The following is a 22,585-nucleotide window of genomic DNA, read 5'->3' as shown; positions in this document are numbered from 1 at the left end:
TCCAAACCAATTTTCTCACAAAATCATCGGTTTCAACTTTCTTCACTACTAGATAAGCTCTTCCATTTTCTACAACCCAACGGTGCGTTGCTCTAAGAGAAAAACAAAGATATTACAACAATGATCCCACAAAGTTTTCTTCTAGAGTCCGTCACAAAAGGTTTTGAATAAATATTTTAATGTGACGTAAAAATGAAACTTGTTCTTATGTTTTTAAGAGTATTTTATGTCTTGATTGTTGTTAATGATTTTATTTTGTAGAAGAAAAAGAAAATTGACCGTATATTGAAGGTAGGAAATATTGTGGGCGTGTTTGATAATGTTTATTTTATTTTATTTTTTTAAAGGTATGTTTTGTGTTTTATGATCGGTTGAAAATGACATTGAGTAGTGCCATTTTCATCGAAAATGCTTGACAATGAAACAATCAGTCTATTTTTGGTGACCCAACTAGGGATGGAAATGGATCAACGCCCTAACAATAGGGGCTTTCGTTAAGTCAAAGGCTTTAAAACAAACAAGCTTGAGTCCTTGACCTTGACCTTTTTGGTTTTTTTTTTTTTTTTTTTTTTCTAATTGAATATGGGAAAAGGGTTACAAGGTTGGATCTTTTCCACTTCTTATCATAATAGAAGAGAAGATAGGAGATCCTATGGGAATATTTCCAAAAACATGATTGGAAGCGGCTCCCTTAACTAAACAATGTACCCGAAAATTGGCACTACGAGACACTTTCAAAGCATTCCAATTATGAAAGGAAGATAAAACTAAACTAATATATGAAATGCAATTAGCAAAAGACCAAGAAGAAAAAAGAGAATGATTGTTAATAGCAAGAATAACAAGTAAAGCATCTCCCTCCAAAAATAAATTCCCACAACCAGAAGATGTAGCCAACTGAGAAATAGAAATGATTAACGGTGTATAAAGCGTTACGTTTTGCAAATTTTAAAATGATGTGTCAATATATACACCATTATATCAATAAAATAGATTTCAAACTCTTAATCAACTAATGAACAGTAATCCTAAACCCTAAATTATAATCAAAGAATAAAAAACAAAAGCAATCTCTTTTAATATCAATAGTTTAAGTTAATAAAAAGCAGAGGGGAGTCTGCTCCCTTGTTTCATACCACAACTTCACCCCATTAAGAGAACAATGATCAACTTTAAAAGGCAAAATAATTCTCTTCAACCACCTCCACTGGTTTCACAATGTCATATGTACTTCCACTGTTTCGACATCCAGTTGGAAAAGCCTGAAACTAAAAACCAAAAGAGAAATGATTTATTTTTTTATACGTCCATGTCTCATTCTCCCATTTTGTAGAATCACCGTTTGATCCGTAGAATTTATGTGGTTCTTTTATGTGAGCCACACAAATTCAATAGTAATTTTTAAAATAGGAAGATAAGAGAAGGACATGAAAAAAAAATGTATAGCACATCTCATATAAATAGGCGCGCAATCTTTCACTTAAACCGTCTAAATTTTTGTTGCTTAATAACAAGATCATCGTCTAAAGTTATGCACGTCACTTATTTTTATCCTTTTTAATAAATATAAATGATAAATATTATATGTCACACTTTTATTTCACTTTGATTATGTGTCATTGTCAATTAGTCTTGGATCTTTCTTTCTTTCTTTTCTCTTTCTTTTTGTGAAATAAGGGTTAATTTAATAATTGATTGATAATATCACATCAACAAATAAGTCTAATAAGTGTTTTTTTTTTTTTAGAAATATTTTACTAAACCAACTATTTTAGGGTCCGTTTAGGTTTGCGATTTTAAAATGTGCGATTTGAAAATTTGATTTTTATAAACACAGTTAAGCGTTTAGCAAAATTGCAGTTTAGCCTTTAAAATCGCAAATTAGCCTTTAGAATTTTACGTTTTTGAAAAATGACCATCTTACCAGCGATTTGAAAAAATAAATTTTCTACGTTTTCAAATCGCAATTTTTAAAAACACAATTTCCAAGCGATTTATGTTTTAGAATTTGGTTTAAAATCGCACTTATTATCTATAAAATCGCAATTTCAAACACACCCTTACTTTGACACAGCTTTTTATTACTAAAACTACTTTTTAAACGCCTTAAGGCAAATCCCAAAAGTAGTAGTAGTCTAGGAATAATGGGGGCATCAAATCTCATATGCTCTCTGTGAGTGTGATGCCGGCCAATTTGTGTTTTGTTTTTAAAGTTAAAGAGTTGAAAATGAAAGTCATGTCCAATTCAAACACCTACTGACCTAAATAATGCTACACCTAATGCATGTCATCTCAAGGGGAATAGCTTCATAAAAACATAGAAAATAGCTCAAAGTAGTTGTCTAAAATGTCTCCGCACGTTGAATTTGGGTTAGTTTGAATGTCAAACTTTTTAACGAGTATTGACAACAAGAGTCGAGATCTTGTATTGCCTAGTTTTAATTTCTGTCATTCATTTTAGATGAAGAGTCCAAATTCTATCACGTCATACAACATGTTAAAAAATTTTAAATTTTTTCTTCTTTTCAATAGCGATCTGCCCTTATTTTCATTGTGACCACCATCCTTGTTATCCTCATTGCTACAATGCCACGGCCATTGTCACAAGGTGTGGCCTGCCATTTTTTTTTGACAACTTTAATTTGAATTTTTTTTTCCTCTTTTCAATAGTGATCTTGTCTTTATTTTCACTTTGACCATCGTCATAGCGATCCTCATTGCTACAATGTCACTACCATTGTCACTAGGTGTGGCTTGCCATTCCTTTGATAACTTTAAAAATTGGTCTTATCACTCTTACAATAAAATATAAAATAAAAAATAAAAAATAAAGTCGGTTTGGCCGGACACATTCCCTTCCCTAATGATGGTAATAATGAGAGATTGATAGGGAAGGTGTGCCGATGGAAATATAATTTTCTCTATTTTTCTTTTTTCTTGATTTTTGAAATTAATATTAGCAGTTTTTAATTTTAAATCTGGACCAAGTGGATGAAATGGAAAGAATAGAGATAAGAGATGCTTGTCCCTTGGCACGAGAGTGATGGTGAGACTGCAGGAAAGACATATATATATATATATAATATCAATTTGGGAGACAGATATTTGATTTGCACCATTGGATAAGACATTAGGAAAGAGAAGAGGGTTGATTGAGTCAACGTTGCACTGCGTTGTACAGCACCGAATCACAACTACCAAAGCTGTCTCCCCGTTACTTTTTTAAGATTAATAAATAAGCGGGAAACGAAACGGGGAGCTGTTCTGTCATCTGTGAAAGGGACCCAAGACTTGGCGATCCTAGGGACCCTAAAATCACCCAAAACCGTACGGCAAATATCATCGTCCCTTTCATCTATATATCCATCCATCACCGTCCATTTCCCCTCCATTATCCCCCGGCCATCACCGATGCTTCACGCTGAAGAAACTTTCTCTTGCTTTTAACTTTGGAGGGAAATCATTCTCCACCATTGCAATTTTTTGTTCCTCATTTCGGCAAAGAAAAGCAAGGATTAGATAAGTAAAATGTTTAAGGTATTAGTAAATAATCGTAACAAAAATAAAAGTATACGTGCATTCTTTAAATTACAATTCAATTGTCAATATGTCTTATAAAGATAAAAATATTCTTTATAAAAACTATTATAAATAAAATTAAAAATGATAAAAAATAAAAACCAAAGCTTTTCACTTTTTGAAAATTTGTTCTTCTTTTTTTTCTTAATTTAATTATATACAATTTTTAGTTTGAGCCACCTTCTTAGATTTATATTTTTCTCGTCTAAAAAAACAAAAAATCAGTTTTTTTTTTTTTTTTAAAAAAAAAATTAGTTTAAATTTCTTTTTTGAATTTATAAATATATATTCGTCTTCTGAAAGCTTTTTTAAGGTTATTTTTGTTAGCTTTAAGGAAACATTGATATTTTTTAGCAATTTAAAAGAGATACTGACTCAATTAAAAAATTGATAATAACACATTACTAATGAAAAATGATAATTTAAAGAGAATATGTATATTATTCTCGAAAAATAAATTAATAAGCCAAATTTTATATAGTAAAAATTAAATAATTTAGCACCTCTCACGGCAAACGCTGGCCTAATGGGTGTCTACGTCTAATCATATGATTCATGGGCATACTTTCTTGCTTGAGCATGAATTGCTGCGCAGCAAGCTCGAAATTAGTAAATTACGGTGGAATTTGGCTTACAGCTCACCAATTTCTGGACTAAAAATATTTACTAAAATTTAAGTTCTGGCAAAACTGGAATAACACTTCTAGCTAGTCAAACTACAAAAGGAAGAAATCAAGCCGCAGAGGAGTTGGACAGAACTAAGAGCTTTTTCTTATTACTAAACTTTTAACCGATCATTACAAGAGGTTTGTGGATACAACCCATCTACAACCTCATTTTACCCACAGTAAAAACCTCCTCAAAATTACACATTCGCCACCCACAAACCCACCAAAGAAATTACCCACCACTTATTACCGGGAAGTTGAAACAAATCTTCCCCAATCCCCCCCTTCCCCACTGGCACTGCTATTCCTTCTGCTTCTGTTCTTCACCTAAAGCTTTGTAGTTCACAAAAAGCTGGCAACCTCCTCAAAAATCTGGATCTTTTTATTGCAACAAAAACTACACTCCCATTCTCGAATTCCTTGCTTATGATAAAACCAAAATACCATATCCTATCACAAACTCCTACAATCTATACTACTTTCTGTGTCCAACAAAACAAACACAGCACTCATTTCAGGCCTCAATATGTCCATTCTTGAGGCAGCCGTATCTCATGATTTAATGCCCCCTCCGCCCGTAAACTTCGCCTTTGCTGCATCAACAGCGCATTCGCCCGCGCCACAACAGCATCTGTGAAATACAACATATAAAACCCCGAGTTTAAGACAACAGAAGACTAACTAGATATGTGAAAACTTGGGCCAACCTCGAAAAAATTGGCCTACCGTGGTCAGTGGCAAACCCAGAATTGAAGCGAGGCTGAGCGAGACCGCCCATGTCATCGAAATTCAAGTTCAGAGCTTGAACAACCTTGGCCGGGACGATGACTGTCGGACAAGCTGCAAAAAAAGAAAAGAAAAAAAGACGACATTAACATCACGAACAGCCCAGATAAAACAAATTTGAAACGCCAGAAAGACCCCCAAAGCCTATTTCAAGTGTACCTGTTTTCTTGCAACATTCCGGAGCACTGTTGTATCTGCGGGGCAAGAATACTCCAGTTCCAGCGCTCTCCCTTTTCACACCAGATCCACCGAGAAAAACAGCTCGCGTGCCCGAGCCATTGTGGCGAGGGAGTTGATTTTGTTGCTGAGCTTGCAGTGAAGGCCATGCAGATTGGGGCAAACCCAGAGGCCTTCCACATCTTCCACTCTCGTACCCTGTAGTACTTCTCACCCTGTTCTGGATCTGTTGCTCTTGCTGGTGCTGCTGAGTCGACCACCCCTCCTTCGCTTCCTGTTTTCTCTCCCAGACTGGAACCCGCTGTGAATTTAGCACCTGGTCCTGCCTAACATGCTGAAACTGCAAACACGACAAACAAAAAAAATCGCTAAGATTTCCATTTTCCCGGAAACTGTTTCTCAATTTTCTCGGAAGCCAAACAGAGAAACTTAAGGAACCACCAAAATAGCTCACCTGAGTCGTTTGTGGGAGATTGTGAGTGAGACTCTGGTTGGAATACAACCCATAGCTACATGTCTTAGCAGCGGAGGTTGGATTTGTAGTCTTCGGAGGAGCGAGCAGTCCTCTGCTCTGATAGTTGTACTTCGGCGACTCATTGAACATCTTCAGCCTCGCAACTTGCCCAGCCGCTGCGTATATGAGATCCCAGGTGTCATTCTTAGCACCAAAAGGCGTCGTAGGAGGAGACGGGAACTGAGAGGGACCATTTGAGCTTCCATTGCTCGATACAGCACTGCGACCGGACCAGCTCCCGATTCCGCTCAGAGTCGACTGGGGAGACCCGGCCATGACCCACTGAGTCAAGAAAATTGCTCGTGTCACAACTCGGTTCACGAAAGCAAAGAGAGAAGATAAAAGAGAAAGCGAAAGATTCTTTTAGGAAAAAAGAAGTTACCTCTGGTTTGTTCTGAGGGAGACTCGGCTTAACGGCGAGTTTCTGAGTCTCGGGAAGCGAGAACTGAGTCAGGCGGCGAGTCAACCCGGCGAAGAATTCCTCCTCGTCGCTGCCCTCGGTCTCGGTGGAACCGGCCACGGACTCAACCGGCGAGCTGAGGGACGAGTTGGTTCCAAACGACTCGAACTCGTATGGAAACTCGGTGGGAAAACTGAAACCCAGTGCGAAACCGGCGTTGACACCGCTTTTGTTGAGGTTTTCCTTGTCCATGAGTGGGTCGTCGTTAGTGAGAAACTGCGAGGGGAACCACACTTTGGGGTCTCCTACAGCCTCTCCCATGCAAAGCCCCAAGAAATACAAGAGAGAGAGAGAGAGAGAGAGAGATGGGGCTTGTGGTGGTGATGGAGAATGAGATGGGTATGAGGAAGTTGCTGGTTGGGGAAGATTTAATAATGACCCAGCCGAGTTTGCTGGGTTTGCAGGCTGAGGGACCCAACAAAAGGAAAAAAAGTAAAAGGAAGAGGAGGGGAAGTGTGTGTGAGAGGGAGAGAGAGAGTAGAGAATGTTGAAGACAAGCTGCTTTTATTAAGGTTTCAGGGTCTTCTTGAGACAAAGTTCAAAAAAAAAAATATATGAAAATGAGAGAGAGAGTGAGGGCACGATGGGCCACCGGTTGGAGACATTTGTCCTTGTATGCAACCTACCTGCCACCTGTCTAAATTTGCCTAAATCTGCAGCAAATTTAAAACTTTTAATAATGAAGTAATGTACAGAAACAAAATATGATTGGGATTGTGGGTTTAAGGGGGGGTTTTTTTACTGCTTAATATACTCTTGTTACTCTAATATTCTTGTCCTTGTTTAGTCACATCACTGGTTTTTCAAATTATGTAACCAGCAAAGCAGTTCTATTGTTCCAATCTTTCAGCCCTTCCTCTGTCTGTTTCTCCACTTTGGTCTTTAATCCCCCTTTGCGTCTTCAAAAAAATATATTCTGACTTCTGTTTTGTAATTCGTGTTTGCATTTCCTTTTAGGACATTCAATTTTTAAGTTTAAACACAGAAAAATACAAATAGATTCATGTTCATGGGCCATCATTATCTTTAAATTAAAAATTAAAAATTAAAAAAAAAAAAAGATGATCATTTTCAATTGTTGCCGTTTTAAATATTCACAGTGATTTGTGATTATGATATCCATTTCCCTACAACAACTATTTAAAATGATTGGTTTTTTTGCATTAAAATAGTGTAAACGACGTGATATGAGACAATCTAGAATTCATTCTTATTAGGACGCCTTAACATGCCCTTGTTTTCCCGTTGATACTTGATGTAACACTCTGTCCAAATCTAGAGTTTGTAATCCCATGTTAACGGCATTTGGATCATTTCCGGTTCAAATCAACCAGAAGCAATTAGTTAAAATGAAAGGGTAAATCTGTCCCACCACTTTTATTTTAACTATAACCGGTTCATCTCCGGTTCAATCCTTGTTAACATAATAGTTCTAATAAGTTATACATATATATATATAAGGTATTATGAGTATATGTTACATACTCTATTAATCCTATTAAAAATATGCTTTAAAGATAAACGTCAATTTAATATACATTTCTGCCGACACAATTAAAAATAATAAAAATAATATTTTTGTAATTACTATTAGACCACCTTAATAAACATCCATCCACTGTCTCCCTGGCCAGCATGACATTCTTCAGGTATATGATTTAGTTAATGGAGATTGTATATATTTATATATATATATATATACACAAAGGTCGTGCATTTTTTTTTGCCCTTTTTAAATGGGTGTGGTTCCCAAGCAAGATTAAATCAGTTTGGAGTTAGTGATTTACTTATCATCACGTTATGAAACAACTTAAAGTCTTAAACAAGTGAATGTTATTATATTATGATAAAGTTTTTTGCAAAATTGATTTTAAGAAAAATCTTTCAATTTAGTTTATTAAATTGATATATATTAATCTTATTAAAAATACATATTAGAATCGCATATTTTAATGACAAATGTCAATTTAATATACAAAATTTGATGAATTTTCTCCAACTAATATTGAAAGAAAACTCAGTCCATATATTTTATGATGGCATTCACATTCTTTTTAATCTATTTCATTGCCCCCAAGTTCTATAAGTTCTTAGCATGATGCTAATAATTATGCATTGCTAAATGAGAATTAGCCAGTTAACCTTGTACCAAAGGAATAGTTGTACTTCATTTTATTTTATTTTTTTTTGTAAAGCAACGCTATACACCAAATCTTTATATAATTTTTATTATACTATGTTGACGCGGTAAGGTTTTTTAGCAATTGATTTATTTTTATTTTCAATAACGGCTAATCTAAAGGTTACTACACCATCTCATGTCAGCATAACGAGATAAATATACGGTGTATAACATTTTTCTTTTGATTAAGGGTTAACCTCGCACTAAAAGCATAATTGGCACAAAGTATGAAGCGTGGATTATTTTGATATGGTAACCATGCATGTCAAGCATTTGGTGTAGGAAATTTACACAAAAGGTCAAGCATTAGACTGGCTTATTGGTAGTGACAGTGGAACCACATTCAATAACGAAGTTAGTAAGTGTGAATTTTGATAGGGTATTTGAACAAAATGAAAACAAAAATTGTGAAATAGCTTGTGTACATGTGATGTGGAACATTTCACATTTTATAGAAAATTTTCGTCTTTAGTTAGAAAGTGAGCTCAATTAGGCAGATATCGAAGGTCAATGGCACCCATATATAATTTTGTGCATCCATGTAATTTCATTTCCTTTCCTTTTGGATTTCAATTTCAACTCCTCTTTTCCCTTCTTGAGCGGGTTCGAAATGGCAAGGCATTGAAAGTCTGTAACTTGTTTTCCTTCGAGGAAGTAACACCAAGAGCTGTAACTTGTGCAAGTTCTAGATAAGTAGGTTAATAAATAAATGGATACAATTCCTTATAGGATTTGTTATCGTTTGGGGTGTATGCAAAAAGGATGGTTTTAGGGTATCTTGTGTGTATGTTGGTTGGTCGGTTGAGACTCAGGCTTGGGTTGGGGTTGCCTCTGGGTCGATGGGTCTTTGTTTGAGCTCTTCGGGCCTTTTTACATAATGTTTGACTTTTCAAAATTTTCTTCTTAAATGATGTAGCACAATCTTATGAGATTGTGACATATTTTTCAAAATAATATATCACATGAGCTTGCGACACATTATTTAAGAACTAAATTTTTTTAAAAAAAAAATTAAGATATGTAACATTTCCATTTTACATTTGGTTACTCCAAACAAGCTTTTACTTGGCTTGCCTTGAGTTCACATCCTTGTTGGAGAACAAAACCGTGGCAATGTTTGATAAACTAGTAATGATATCGTGAAGGAAAATGATTTTTTTACATCACATTATCCTACATCGATCCTACACCAATACACATAGGGTGTGAAGAAATACGATTCTCTCTTTCGCTTTGGCGATTTTTCCTCTGAAGGCTGAGACCTCATTTGAGCGTGTTAATGGTGGAGGGAAGCTTTACGTTTCCCTCCTTCCTAGTTTGTTTGTGTTAGGTTTTGTATGTAAATAATGTTTTTTTTTGTCTCTTCGGGTGTCGGCAACACCTTAGAGGAGAAAGGGTTTGTTTCTCTTGTCTTTTTATGGGATGAAGAGATAGATTCTTTGGTTTTATTTTGATTTGTTAGGGTTAACGGTGACCGATCTCTCTCATTCCTCAGCCATGGGCTTAATTTCTTGGCAATCCTGGTTTTGATTCATGGAAATCGATGCTGTTTTTGGGTCTGAGTTTGTCTGACGGTATAACGCACCAACGGCTATGATTGAAGATGCCTTTGTTGGTTTAGATGGACTCATCGACGATGGAACGGTGGTTCGGGTGGTGTTACTTTCTCGGGTTAACCGCCTTCCTACCAAAGGGGTGACATTTTTGGGTACATGGCGATTTCTCCGAGTGTGCTAGTGGGGGTGATTTTGTAGGGAAACGGTTCAAGATTCTTCAGGACGATTTGATAGTGTGGCCCCTGCCATGTGCTTATTTTGATCGGTTTGTTATGGCGTCCCTGCTCAGTGAGTCGAATCATCAACTGCTCGGCACTGCTCGTTGGGGGCGAATCGGGTTCTTCCGGTGATGTCGAGGGAGACCTTGGATCTGCACAAAAGAGGAAGTGGGGGAAATGGTCCGGCTAGTGCCTTTGTTGTTGTTTTTTTGTTTGTGTCTTGTTGGTTAATTAGTACAGCTGCTCTGTTTTATAAAATCAGTACCTGGTCTGTATAAGCTATTTTTTAGCTCATAATGTGTGCCATCTCCTAGATCAAGTAAAGGTTTATGTCACGTAATGTCATCATTCTGTTAGTCTAGGTAGAATTTGTTGCAGTTGTGGTTTGTAATGGTCTAAGTTTGACTTTGCTTGGGTAGAAGAAATTATACTCCAATGCCTATGGCTTGGTTTATCAGGGAATCGTTGTAATCTTTGACATTTGATCGTTTGGTCTCCTTTATATATTGAAATGAACTTTGAATCAAAAAAAGACACATAGGGTTTGGAACCCATGCAATTTGGGTCCAATATACATGGGTTTCATACCCAATGTGTATTAGTGTAGGATTGATGTAGGGTAATGTGATGTAGGAATAACACATCTTTATCGCAAATATAATACACGTGGTGCAACGAAATTAAAGCAATTGTCTTTGTTTCACACGTGGCAAATGACTTATTAATGGAAGCGGATGAAATGAGTAATTTACACGACGATAGAGTCTAATGACAATTTATCACTTTCGAAAATCTAAATACTTATTTGGTCTACGCCAAAAGTACGGGATCAATTTTTTTTATTTTTTATTTTTTTAAAAAAATAAACAATAGAGAGAGAGGAAAATAATATATATATATATATATATATATATAAAAAAAAAAAACCACGTCGATTATCCGATTAGTCAATTTTTGAGGGAACTAGACATATGTGCATGCTCAAACTTCTGACCATACAGTACACAATTTATTGCCGGCTCTAGCAATACCTTTATTATATGTTTTCGTTCTTTCTTTTTCTTCTTCTTCTTTTTTTTTTTTTTTTCATTGGAAGGAAAAAAAAAAGGTTAATACGTTTTATAGGGTGATTTTTATTTTTTATTTAAAAAAGTGTTATGATATGACATAAAAATTAAAATTGTTTTAATATTTTAAGAATATTTTGAATTTTAAATTATTTCTTAATATTTTTATTTTATAAGCGGAAGGCAAAAGATAAAAAATAAAGAGTTTAACAAACGGAAATCCTATTATTTTTGTCCACTTAGCTGTTACATATGCATAATTTGAGACGCTAGTAGGATGTGCTTATATTATTTAAAATAAAAAATTAATAATTAATGTTACGAGGTGGCAAGATATAATCCAAGCCCGTGTCACTAATTAAAGTAACGAACATAATCATTACTTCATTACATCATGTCTAATTCTCTATCAACATCTGTTATTACGACACCATTAATTATTAACTAACGTGTCCTTTTGCTTTGCTTTAGTCCTTCACATGGTCAAAACAACCAAGATTGGCTTCTCTTCATGGATCACCTTCCTGCTTCTCTTCAAGCATTGATCCAGAGTGCTGAAGCTCTGGATCTTGATAGTCCTCTGCTGGCTACTATTACTGATAGTCCACATCACCATCATGGTGCTTTCTCTTTGTTAGGTCAGCTTCTTTCTCCCAAGCCTATCAATTCTCAATCAGTTAAGGATACACTTCAACATGCATGGAAATTTGCTCTTCCTATTTCGTTTGCGGTTGTGGGTCATCATAAGTATCTATTCGGTATTTCGAATCAAGCACATGTTCAAGCTATTCTAGATCAGGGGCCTTGGAATGTTCGTGGTTCACTTCTTCTATTAAAACCTTGGTCTCCTGATCTTGCACTCGACGAGGTCAATCTTAGCCTTTGCTCCTTTTGGGTTCAAGTTCATGGACTTCCAGGTCAAAATATGGCTGCTGTAAATGCTGTGATTATTGCTCAGAGGTTAGGTAAAATTCTGGCAGTAGATCACCATGATACGAAAGGTCTTATTTGCCAGCCTTTCTTGAGGTTTCGGGTGGAGTTAGATGCTACACAGCCTCTGCTTCCAGGATTTCATCTTCCACGTAGTGGATATGAACCTCTGTGGATTAGTTTCCGCTATGAAAGGCTTGGAGATTACTGCACGTTGTGTGGTCTTATTGGCCATAAAAGAAATCAGTGCAATCAACCGACAGCTCGGCATGCTCCGGAAAAATATAAAATTCCCCTACAGACATTTTCTTTGGTGGGACTACGGCCTGTTTCCTCTGCTTCGCGTGATGATTCAGATTCTGGGTTATCTTCAGTGGGTACTTCACCATCTTACTCGGATGGACGGTCTAGTCCTGCTCAGGGTGCTGATTTGGGACTCCAGCTGGTGCCTCTCCCGCATGCTCCTCTTCCTCCTTCCCGTGTGGACACAATTTTCGGATCCCCTGGCATGCAGTTCACGTCCCAAACGGCACTCCCACCTCTTGCACTGTTCCCCTCTGTAGCTGGTTCTTTTCTTCACGCAAGCTACGTGTCTTCTCCCCAGCACATGCATATCTTATCTCAGAATGTGGGTACTCAAGTGGGTGTGAATCCCTTTGGTTCCTCGAGCAGTTCAGATACTTCTATCAGTTCCTTAGCTGCCACGTCTTCCTTGGGATCATCCCGGTTGTCGGCTGCTGATAAAGGCAAATCCCACTTGATCTTTCAACCAACGACTGCCTCAGGTTACCTTGATCCCATCTCTTCCTTTCCCCCTTCGAATATATCGCATCCGTGTCCAATATCAGTCAGCCCTTCTCACACTTGTCCAGCCCATTTTGCTGACTTTTTGGCTTGTTGGCCATATCCATTCCCACCGAGGCCCACTTTCAACCCATCTCAAGCTTCATCGACACCTTCCTTTCTATCTATCATACCTCCTTCTTCTTCTGCCAATACCTCTCCCTTGCCGTCTAGGCCTTTGTTTTCTTCCTCCCCTATAACAGCTATTCCGATTTCTACTGTTTCTGCTGGCCATGGGAATATTGCTGCCCCTGGTTTCAGCCCTAGCCATTTCCCTTTTCAGCTTTATCCCCCTTATACTGCTGTTACACTATCACCTGTTACCCTTTCTTCCCCTCCTCCTCCTCAGTTGGCTTCATCTATTCCTTTTCCTGTTTCACCTATTCCAGCTTTTCACCACTCCCCTACATTCTCACGGTTTCACCCTTATACTAGACCGGCTGCTGAAATCAGGCCACCTTCTTTTCCATTAACCCCGGATGCTATTCGGGTCCGTTCCCCTTCACCGGCTCTGCAGTCTAAGCGTAAATGGACAGATGATAATATACCTCTGGCAGTTCTTAAGAAAACAAAGTCACACCACTTGTTTCCTGGGCTTTTATCTAATCTGGAGCAAGCAGCCATTTCACTAACGTCTCTGCAGGATGGAGATGCCTCGGTGGGATCTTTTTTGGCCATTGACTCTCAGTCTGATGCGCTTAAGGAATCTCTTCCTTCTCCAAGTACTCAGGGCCCTGTTCCCCAGCCAGTGCATCCAGAAAAAACTGCTCCAGTTAGGACAGAGCCGGATCTTGCTTTGGCCTTACAAAGACCCCTGCGCAGGTTCACACGAGCTGCTAGAGGGATTGATGTGTATTCCCAGCTCCAAGCTGCCCACTTGGCAGCTACCCACTCGGCAGCTGGCTCTTCTTCATACTCGGTTCCAGCACAGGAAACTGATAACAAGGGGGTGGACCAGGATGGTCTACCTCCCCATAAATGAAACTAATAGCATGGAATTGCAGAGGCTTGGCCCGGGCCTCTGCGATTCGCAGTTTACGGGCAAAGGTTCGAAAACACTCCCCTGATATTTTGTATCTATCTGAAACTAAAATTCCGCCATCTGCTGCTTGTTTTATATTGAATGGTCTGGGGTTTTTTTCAATGGTCCATGCTCCTCCTTGTGGTACTAAAGGAGGACTTGTGTTAGCATGGAAATTAGGGGTTGATCTTGAGTGTTTTCAAATTAATGTAAATATAATAAGTGCTTGGTGTTATTCTGATCCTCCAAATAATCCATGGATGCTCTCGTGTATATATGGTTCTCCTTATGCTTCGGGTAAACCTGAATTCTGGGATAATATGATGCAATTAGGTGCTAATTTAACAGTACCATGGCTTTGTATTGGTGATTTTAACATGATATTATCCCAGCAAGATAAGATGGGTGGTTTACCGTATGCATCTTCTTCAACAGATTCTTTTACTGGGTTTGTTAATTTATTTGGGATGATTGATTTAGGATTTACTGGAAATCCTTTTACTTGGTCCAACCATCGGGATGGCCATCAACTTATTCGTCAACGTCTGGATCGTGGTATGGCTTCCTCCCAGTGGATCCATCTATTTCCTTCTTTCTCCATTTTACATCTTCCTGCCTCGGGATCTGATCATAATCCGCTCCTATTGGAAACTGTTCATTCAGACAAAACATTGTCTAGGCCTTTTAAATTTGAGGAATTTTGGATCCATCATCCAGACTGCTATACAACTATTTCTCGGGCCTGGTCTTCATATTTTTTTGGCTCCCCTGGATTCATCTTAAATCAGAAATTGCGCTCTACTAAATTAGCTCTAAAGCTTTGGAATCGATTATCTTTCGGCAATATTCAACATCAGATTCATTCCTTGACTTCTCAGTTGGATGAGTTACAGAAATCATCTGTTTTATCATCTTTTTCGTCTCAGGAGTGGGGACTACGGAAGGCTATAGATGATTTAAGGAAGCATGAAGAAACTCTGTGGAGGTCTAAATCCCGCGAGCAGTGGCTCACGTGTAAAGACTTAAATACAAAATTTTTCCATCTCTCTACGCTTATTAAGCGTCGTCGAACTGCTATTGATTTTCTGAAATTATCTAGTGGAGCCTGGATCTCTGATCGTCAGGCTATTGGGACCACTCTCTGTGCTCACTTTGCTGAGCTTTTTACTACCTCCAATCCAGAATTTCCAGATGAGTTACTTAATCTTTTTGATACTGTTATTTCTGCTGAAGATAACTTGTCCATCTGTTCAATTCCATCGGAAGTTGAAGTCCATGATTCTGTGTTTAGTATTGGAGCTACTAAAGCTCCTGGGCCAGATGGGTTTACAGGAGTTTTTTATCAAAAATATTGGACGCTCGTTAAACCGGTGGTGCTAAGCTGTGTTTGGAATTTCTTCAATATGCATCATCTCCTAAAGGAACACAATCATACCTTTATAGCTCTTGTTCCAAAGCAGCTTGGGCCTTCTATGGTGCATCATTTTCGACCAATTAGTCTGTGCAATTTCATTTATAAAGTGATTTCCAAAATATTGGCGAATCGCCTAAAGGTTCTACTTCATTACTTCATCTCACCATATCAGTCAGCTTTTGTTCCTTCTCGCTCAATCCAGGATAATTCGATTATGGCACATGAACTTCTTTATACGCTGAAGTCCAAAAGAGGCCGTGGGGGTCTTATGGCAGTAAAAATTGATATGGAAAAAGCATTTGACAGAATGGAATGGAATTTTCTGTTGACTATTATGATTAAGCTGGGGTTTCACCCCACTTGGGTAAATTGGATCAGGATTTGCGTATCTTCCTCTTCGTTTTCAATCTTGATTAATGGCTCCCCTTTTGGGAAGTTTACGCCAACTAGGGGTTTGCGACAGGGTGACCCACTTTCACCTTTCCTCTTTATTTTGGGAACTGAAGTTCTGTCTCGTTTATTTCATCAGCAAGAATCCATTGGACTACTCAAAGGAATTCGTATTGCCAAAGCTTGCCCCCCGATAAATCATTTGCTTTTTGCTGATGATTTGATCATCTTCGGTAATGCTACTTCCTCAGATGCTAACTCCATTTCTGCCTGTCTCCAAAAATATTGCAGTTGGTCAGGACAAAAAGTTAATTCAGGGAAATCATCTATTCTCTTTAGCAAGAATACATCTTCTGCCAGTATTTCAAGTATATTGGGAATTATTCCTTTTAAGTTGTCATCTTCTAGCCCTTTCCATTTGGGTCTACCACTGTTTTTCGGAGCTTCTCGTAAGGAGGCTTTTCAACCTCTCTTAGATAAAGTTCTGTCTAAATTGAATGGTTGGAGGGCAAAGACACTTTCTCAGGCTGGGAGAACGGTACTCATTAAATCTACGGCTTCGGCAATTCCTGCTTATGCTATGAGTACATTCCTATTGCCTTCTTCCTTCTGTAATATTCTGGATCGTCGGTTCAAAGATTTTTGGTGGGGGTTTCCACCAGAAAAGGCCCGTAATCTCTGTCTCAAATCTTGGGACTCTATTTGTCTTCCAAGGAAACAAGGGGGTCTTGGGTTACGAAAGATGTCTACTACAAATTTGGCACTTATTACTAAGCTGGGATGGAAGTTTTTGCACTCTAATTCTTTATGGGTCGAACATTTGCAGAAAAAATATATTCACTATGGCTCATTCTTCACTACTTCCACTGCTACTACTGCTTCTTGGATTTGGAAAGGTCTTCAGAAATGTAAAAGATTTCTTGTTGCTGGGTCTTGTCTGAATGTTTCAGTAAATAGTGAAGACTGTATTTGGACAACATCCTGGGTTCCGTCCCTTCCATCCTATCGGCCTTCTCCCCGTAGTCCAAATTCAAGATTTCTTCCCCCCTTGTCTATCTCTGACCTGATTATGCCAGGAACTCGTCAATGGAATAAGCGTTTGCTTTCAGTTCTATTTGATCCTTCCTCGGCTGTGGCAGTTGGGAAATTACCGATCATGATAGCCTCTGCTAAAAGCTATCTCTGGACTTCTTCTTGTTCTGGGCGGTTCTCCACTTCAACTGCCTATCTTTCAATCTTGAATGATGATTTTACTGGGTCACATCTATGTCCTTTGTCTACTTTTTGGAGAGATATCTGGAAACTCCAACTAACGGATCGTCTTAGAATATTTATATGGAAGATAGCTTGGAATATTTTGCCAACTACTCAGCGGTTACAGTCAATCATTCCTACATATCATCCTGATGCTTCTTGTCCGCTCTGCAAATCTGGTCAGGATTCCATCAGACATCTTTTCTTTCACTGTCACTTTGCTAGAGTAGTTTGGCGTCTTTCACCTTGGCCACTTGATTCAACTACTTTCGATTCTCCTGATCTGCTTAACTGGATACGAATTATTTTATACCCGGATGTTTTGCTCAATATTCCTTTCTTGGAAAAGCATCAGTTTCAGGTCTTTGCAGCGATTACTTGTGACCTTCTTTGGTTTCATCGAAATAAAGCCTATCATGATGGGCTGAACTTTGATGCTCGTTCCATTGCAAATGTTATTTGCATTTGCTACCGTCAGCATTGTGATGCTTGGTCTGCTAAATTATTTCCTAAACCGGAAAAATGGATTGGGCCTCCATTACATTGGTATAAAATCAATTTTGATACTGCTATACGTGCCTCTTTTTCCTGTCAAGCAGCTATTTGTCGAGATAATAAGGGAAAGTTAATCAAGGTGGCTACTCAAATCCAGGCTGCATGTTCACCTAATAAAGGCGAGGCTTTAGCTGCTCAACTCGCTGTTTCTCTAGCATCATCCCTTCGCCTTGACCGGTTTATCATTGAAGGTGATTCTCAAATTGTAATCCTTGCTCTACAACAGCCAAATATTGTTCAAGATTGGCGTATCACTGACATCATCCAACAAACACTAGACTTGTTCCCTCCTGATTCGACTTGGTCATTTCGGAAAGTCAATAGAAGCGCAAACTTCGGTGCCCACTATGTGGCACATTGGGCCGCAGCTCGATTCCAGTCAAGCAGCATTCCCACATCCTCATCAGCCACCTCTTCTGCTACTACTCAGATTGTCAGTGCTATTTTAGATCCTGGGCAAAATTTCCTGTTCCTTAATAATTAGTTGTAATGTTTCAGTTGTAATGTTCCCTTTGTATTTCAATCGTATCTATATAAAAAAAAAAAAAAAAAAAAAAAAAAAAAAAAACAACCAAGATTCACAGTTTTATCCACGCGGTTCTCACGCTTCTGAGCGCGTGCGCTTGTCTCTGCTAGCTAGCAAAGGCCGTTTCTCATTATTTCTCCAACACGCGCGCTACGGAGAGGTGCGGGCATTGAATAGGTTGCCCATTTGTGAATGTTTGGTAATTGGGACTCAACCCCCCTTTCGCATTTTCTGGGTCAAATACAATTTGGCTTCTTAAATAATTGGCCAAACAAGCCCTACATTATTATCCTGAGAGGTTCTTATTCATTTAGAACAAATTGCTACTTCCAAACTTATCAAGCATCCTAGAGCATTAGCATATTCCACTTCCATTTTTCTATGTCGTTAAATTTTCAAAAACACCATATATTTCTTCAATCTCTAATTTTATTTATTTATTTATTTTTTTTATCTACTTTATCAAAGTATTTTCTTAATAATTTTGTATTTGAACAAATCTCTCTCTCTACACTTGTATGTATGTGTCGCACTTGTATTGGCCATCAGTGTATGACCATCCACCACATGCTTGTCACATTCAAACCCTAGTCTTTGCATTGCAATTTCTTTGTTTCGACCCAAACCCAAGTCTCGAACTTTATATAAAAAAAAACTTAAATATGTGGATTTCAAAATATTACATTAATTATTTATTTGTATAATTACTTAAAATGAGATTTTTAAATATTCGTACTGAAATGTGTTCCAAACAGAAAATGTTAAAAAAAAAAAAAAAAAAGAACTTCTAAATTTTTACCAGTCCGAACAGTGATGAACTACCAGAGACCAGCCCAAACAGATAAATAATTTATATTTATTACTCAAATTAGTAACTCAGACTACAAAATTGGTTAATATTTCTATAAGTCCAAGACTGGCAAGGAAGATATGTACCTGCTGGTAGGGATAAAACATAGGACATATGGCTGCAATTAGCAAGACCTTGAGTAATACGTGGGAAAGCACAGTTGCTGCCGGGCCGAATGGCTGACTGCTCAGCTCACAGAGAACCCGTGAATTACACGGTGATCAGAGCATTACTTGCTCTACAATGACTTTTGCCTCCACGGGGAATCTGAACCTTGTGTGACGTGGCACCAGTACAGATTCGTTGGCTCAACTGTCATCAGTCTCTCCGTTTCTTCTAACGGGGCTCCCCTCCCATCGTTAACGGGTCGGCGTGTCTTTTTTACTTTTTATGACTAACTATCTCACGTCGTTATAAACGCCACAGTGAATCCCGGACTCAAAACCTCCTATCAATTGGAATTTAATGAATTTCCCGCCAAGATAAAATATTGTTTTTTTTTTTTTTTTTGGTTTGTTATTTAGAAATATAAAGAAAAAAACAAAAGAGGAAGCTGTGGGGCAGTGGGGGCGAGGCTTACCTGCCGAAAAGGACTGCACCACCGTTAGTCAAATTAGCGGGAATATTAATTTTAACTTTTTTGAAAAATTTAGGGCACGTGGATAAGCATGAATTCCCTTAAGATCCATAGCTGTTTTATAAGGGTAACTATTTGTTACGAGGTATGCTCCTATCTTATCAACATTTTATTATTTTGATGTGTCATTATGAATATGCACTTAAATCGATTTTAATTAAAAAGAAAATTAAATTTAAAGTGAATTGACAATTACACTTAGGTCTTGTTTGGTTTGCGGATTAGACCCATGGAAAGGAATAGCTATTCCTACGGAATAGCTATTCTTTTGTTTAGTTGTATATTATTTAAGGGAATAATTATTCCCACGGAATAGCTATTCCCTTACGAAGAGGAATAGGTATTCCACTCAAGGTATTCCACTCAAAAATGAGTGGAATGCCTATTCCTTTCCTATGGGAATAAATTAAATTCGTCTTTTGCCCAAAAACCCCAACCTTCTCAACACCCAAGTCTCTTATCCCTCTCTCTCTCTGTTTCTCGACTCATGGTGTGTTTTGATACGAAATTTTGACAATAAAATATAATTCTGATTCTACTTTTTTCAGAAATAAATCATATTTTATTCAACTTTTTAAAAAACAAATTATATTTTATTCAACTTTTTATAAACAAATTATATTTTATTCAATTTTTTTTCTAAAAAGTCAAATTTCAAAATTCGCAAACAAAATAAGAATTTAATTCTGATTTCAAAAATTCATCACTCAAATGCACCATCAATATCTTTCTCCATCTCTGCAATTATATTCTCATCCCCCTCTCTCTGTTTCTCAACCCAATTTAATTTGTTGTGGGGTAGTCTTTCTTCTTCTTCTTTTTTTTTTTTTTTTTTTTTTTTTTTTCCTCCTCCTATGATTTAGCCTACAGAATGCACTTAGACGTAGCAAAACGAGTACCTCTTAATATCGGGGGGACTCCAATTGCTTTGAGGAGGTTTGAGAAAAACTTTATAAGCAAAGAACGAATGTTTGTTACTGAAAAACAAATAAAAAATAATAAAATAAAGAAGGCTTTGTAAATGATTTATTTTTTTTATGATGATTATGTTTTTTTTTTTTTTTTCTCTTATAAATCGTTTTACTTTGTAAGCAAAGAATGAATGTTTGTTGCTGAAAAACAAATAAAAAATAATAAAATAAAAAGGGCTTTGCAGATGATCTATTTTTATTTTTTATTTTTTTATGATGGTGATATGATGATTATGTGTGTGTGTGTGTGTGTGTGTTTTTTTTTTCCTTATAAATCATTTTGTAGCGTAATTGTATATGAAAAAAAAAAAAAAGAAGCCATGAACTCTATGAAATTAAAAAAAAAAAAAAACAAAAAAGGTCATAGTATGATTGTTTATGTTTCTTAAATAAAGAAAAAAAAATGTCCTCAAGAATAGAAATTATATTTGTATTATAAGGGTATTTTAGAAAATTTGATTATAATATGATTCCATTCACCAATGTATTGCACTGTACCAAACAAATTAATACATATGCAATGTTCTATTCCACCGTTACAACCAAACAAAATAATATGAATAGTTATTCCATTCCACCTTCATCTATTCCCATGAATAGTTATTCCTTTTCCTAATGGAATAGATATTCCGCAAACCAAACGAGGCCTTAACATAATAAAATGATTGTGGGACGAGCATATGCTATTTAGAATTTCTGATTTGTTATTTGGTTGTGTTTATCATTATTGAGAACAATTCTTTTTTAAGAGTAACTTTGAATGAATATTCCTATAAACAAAAAAAAAAAGAGAAGGAAATAACCATTCCTCATGGAATGGAATAACTTTAAAAACCATTTAAAAAATATTCATTCTTTTTTGACCCAAAAAGAAGAAGTATTAGTGGTCTCTCCCATGCCTAACAAAACATTTCGGGTGGTTGCCGTCACCCTTAATAGCGTATCGGAGGTGGTAACTACCCCTAGAGGTTTTGGTGAGGAGTTGGCTGGCCATCCATAAAGAGACAATGAATACCTATTTTTTTTTTGTGAATAGAAAATAAAAATGGTTTCTTAAAAATAAAATTTTGGAATAGCTTCACAAAAATGTATTATCGAATTATACGCCGTTTTGAGATAAGAGTATTGAATTATCAAACGTCTCAAATTAATGTATCCAAATTTTTAAACGTCTCATTTAAGAGTACTCTGTTAGAATTTACTGTTAAATCATGCCAAAATTCATAAAATACCCATGTATTTATTTTTTAAAAAAATTTATAAAATTTTTCAAATATTCAAGTATGAGTATTTTTGCAAATTCTTTTATTGAAAAATTCTGAAAAATATCTAAATCCTATCATTTTTTTTTTCCTTAAAAAAATGGATATTTTGAGAATTTTGACAGGATTTAATATCAAATTCTAACTGAGTACCCTTAAGTAAGACGTTTGAAAATTTAGATACACTAGTTTGAGATGTTTGATAATTTAGTACCATTATCTCAAAACGAGGTATAATTTGATACTCTTTTGTGAAATTATCCTTAAAATTTTTAAAATTATAATATTTTGAAGAATTTGGATGAAATCTAATTCATTTCCAACTTTGTTCATTTCTCATAATACTCATTTTTATTCTTTGATAATCATTATTCTAATATACTAAAGCCTAAAGTTAACACTTAATGTTATTTTCTGAAAATAATAATTATTTTCATGTGTAGGCACTCTCTCTCTCTCTCTCTCTCTCTCTCTTTTAATTATTTTTAAGTAATACAAGGAAAGGGAAAGGGTTTTGCGTTTTGGTAAGTTCGCTTCAAAAAATAAAAAATAAAAAATAAAAAATAAAAAATAAAAAATAAAAAATAAAAAATAAAAAATAAAAAATACATTTTGGTGAGTTGGATTTTGGAATTACGAGTTTTGAGGAGGGTATAATTGGCTTTTGGAGTGAGGCCAATTTGCACTACGTGGGCGGCTAGTCAAATTGGAGGTAAAGACGATTA

General features: G+C 36.6%; 1 protein-coding gene across 2 annotated transcripts; it reads right to left on the bottom strand.

Moving 5' to 3' along the window:
- Positions 1–4,327: 4,327 nt before the first annotated feature.
- LOC133864344 (uncharacterized) lies at positions 4,328–6,666 on the bottom strand. 2 transcript variants are annotated; one of them, XM_062300642.1, is made up of 5 exons: positions 6,107–6,666; positions 5,665–6,006; positions 5,193–5,550; positions 4,955–5,087; positions 4,328–4,878 (listed from the first exon to the last, which is right to left on the bottom strand). In XM_062300642.1, exons 1-5 carry the CDS (start codon positions 6,443–6,445, stop codon positions 4,800–4,802), a joined length of 1,251 nt encoding a protein of 416 aa, XP_062156626.1. In that variant the 5' UTR covers positions 6,446–6,666; the 3' UTR covers positions 4,328–4,799. The 2 variants fall into 2 exon arrangements, with proteins under 2 accessions (XP_062156626.1, XP_062156625.1); XM_062300641.1 differs by having other exon boundaries at positions 4,974–5,087.
- Positions 6,667–22,585: the final 15,919 nt, after the last annotated feature.

The sequence above is a fragment of the Alnus glutinosa genome, chromosome 3 (assembly GCF_958979055.1).
Source record: "Alnus glutinosa chromosome 3, dhAlnGlut1.1, whole genome shotgun sequence".
In the NCBI taxonomy this organism is placed as follows: Eukaryota; Viridiplantae; Streptophyta; class Magnoliopsida; order Fagales; family Betulaceae; genus Alnus; species Alnus glutinosa.
Note: the sequence above shows the minus strand (reverse complement) of the source record. Positions and strands in the feature narration are given on the sequence as shown.

Bases quoted from the DNA above. Each gene is read 5' to 3' on its own strand.
- LOC133864344 (XM_062300641.1), bottom strand. From the start codon at position 6,445: ATGGGAGAGGCTGTAGGAGACCCCAAAGTGTGGTTCCCCTCGCAGTTT. The intron at 6,007-6,106 runs GTAACTTCTTTT...TTCTTGACTCAG, and splicing joins TCCCTCAGAACAAACCAGAG to TGGGTCATGGCCGGGTCTCC. The intron at 5,551-5,664 runs GTGAGCTATTTT...TCGTGTTTGCAG, and splicing joins ATCTCCCACAAACGACTCAG to TTTCAGCATGTTAGGCAGGA.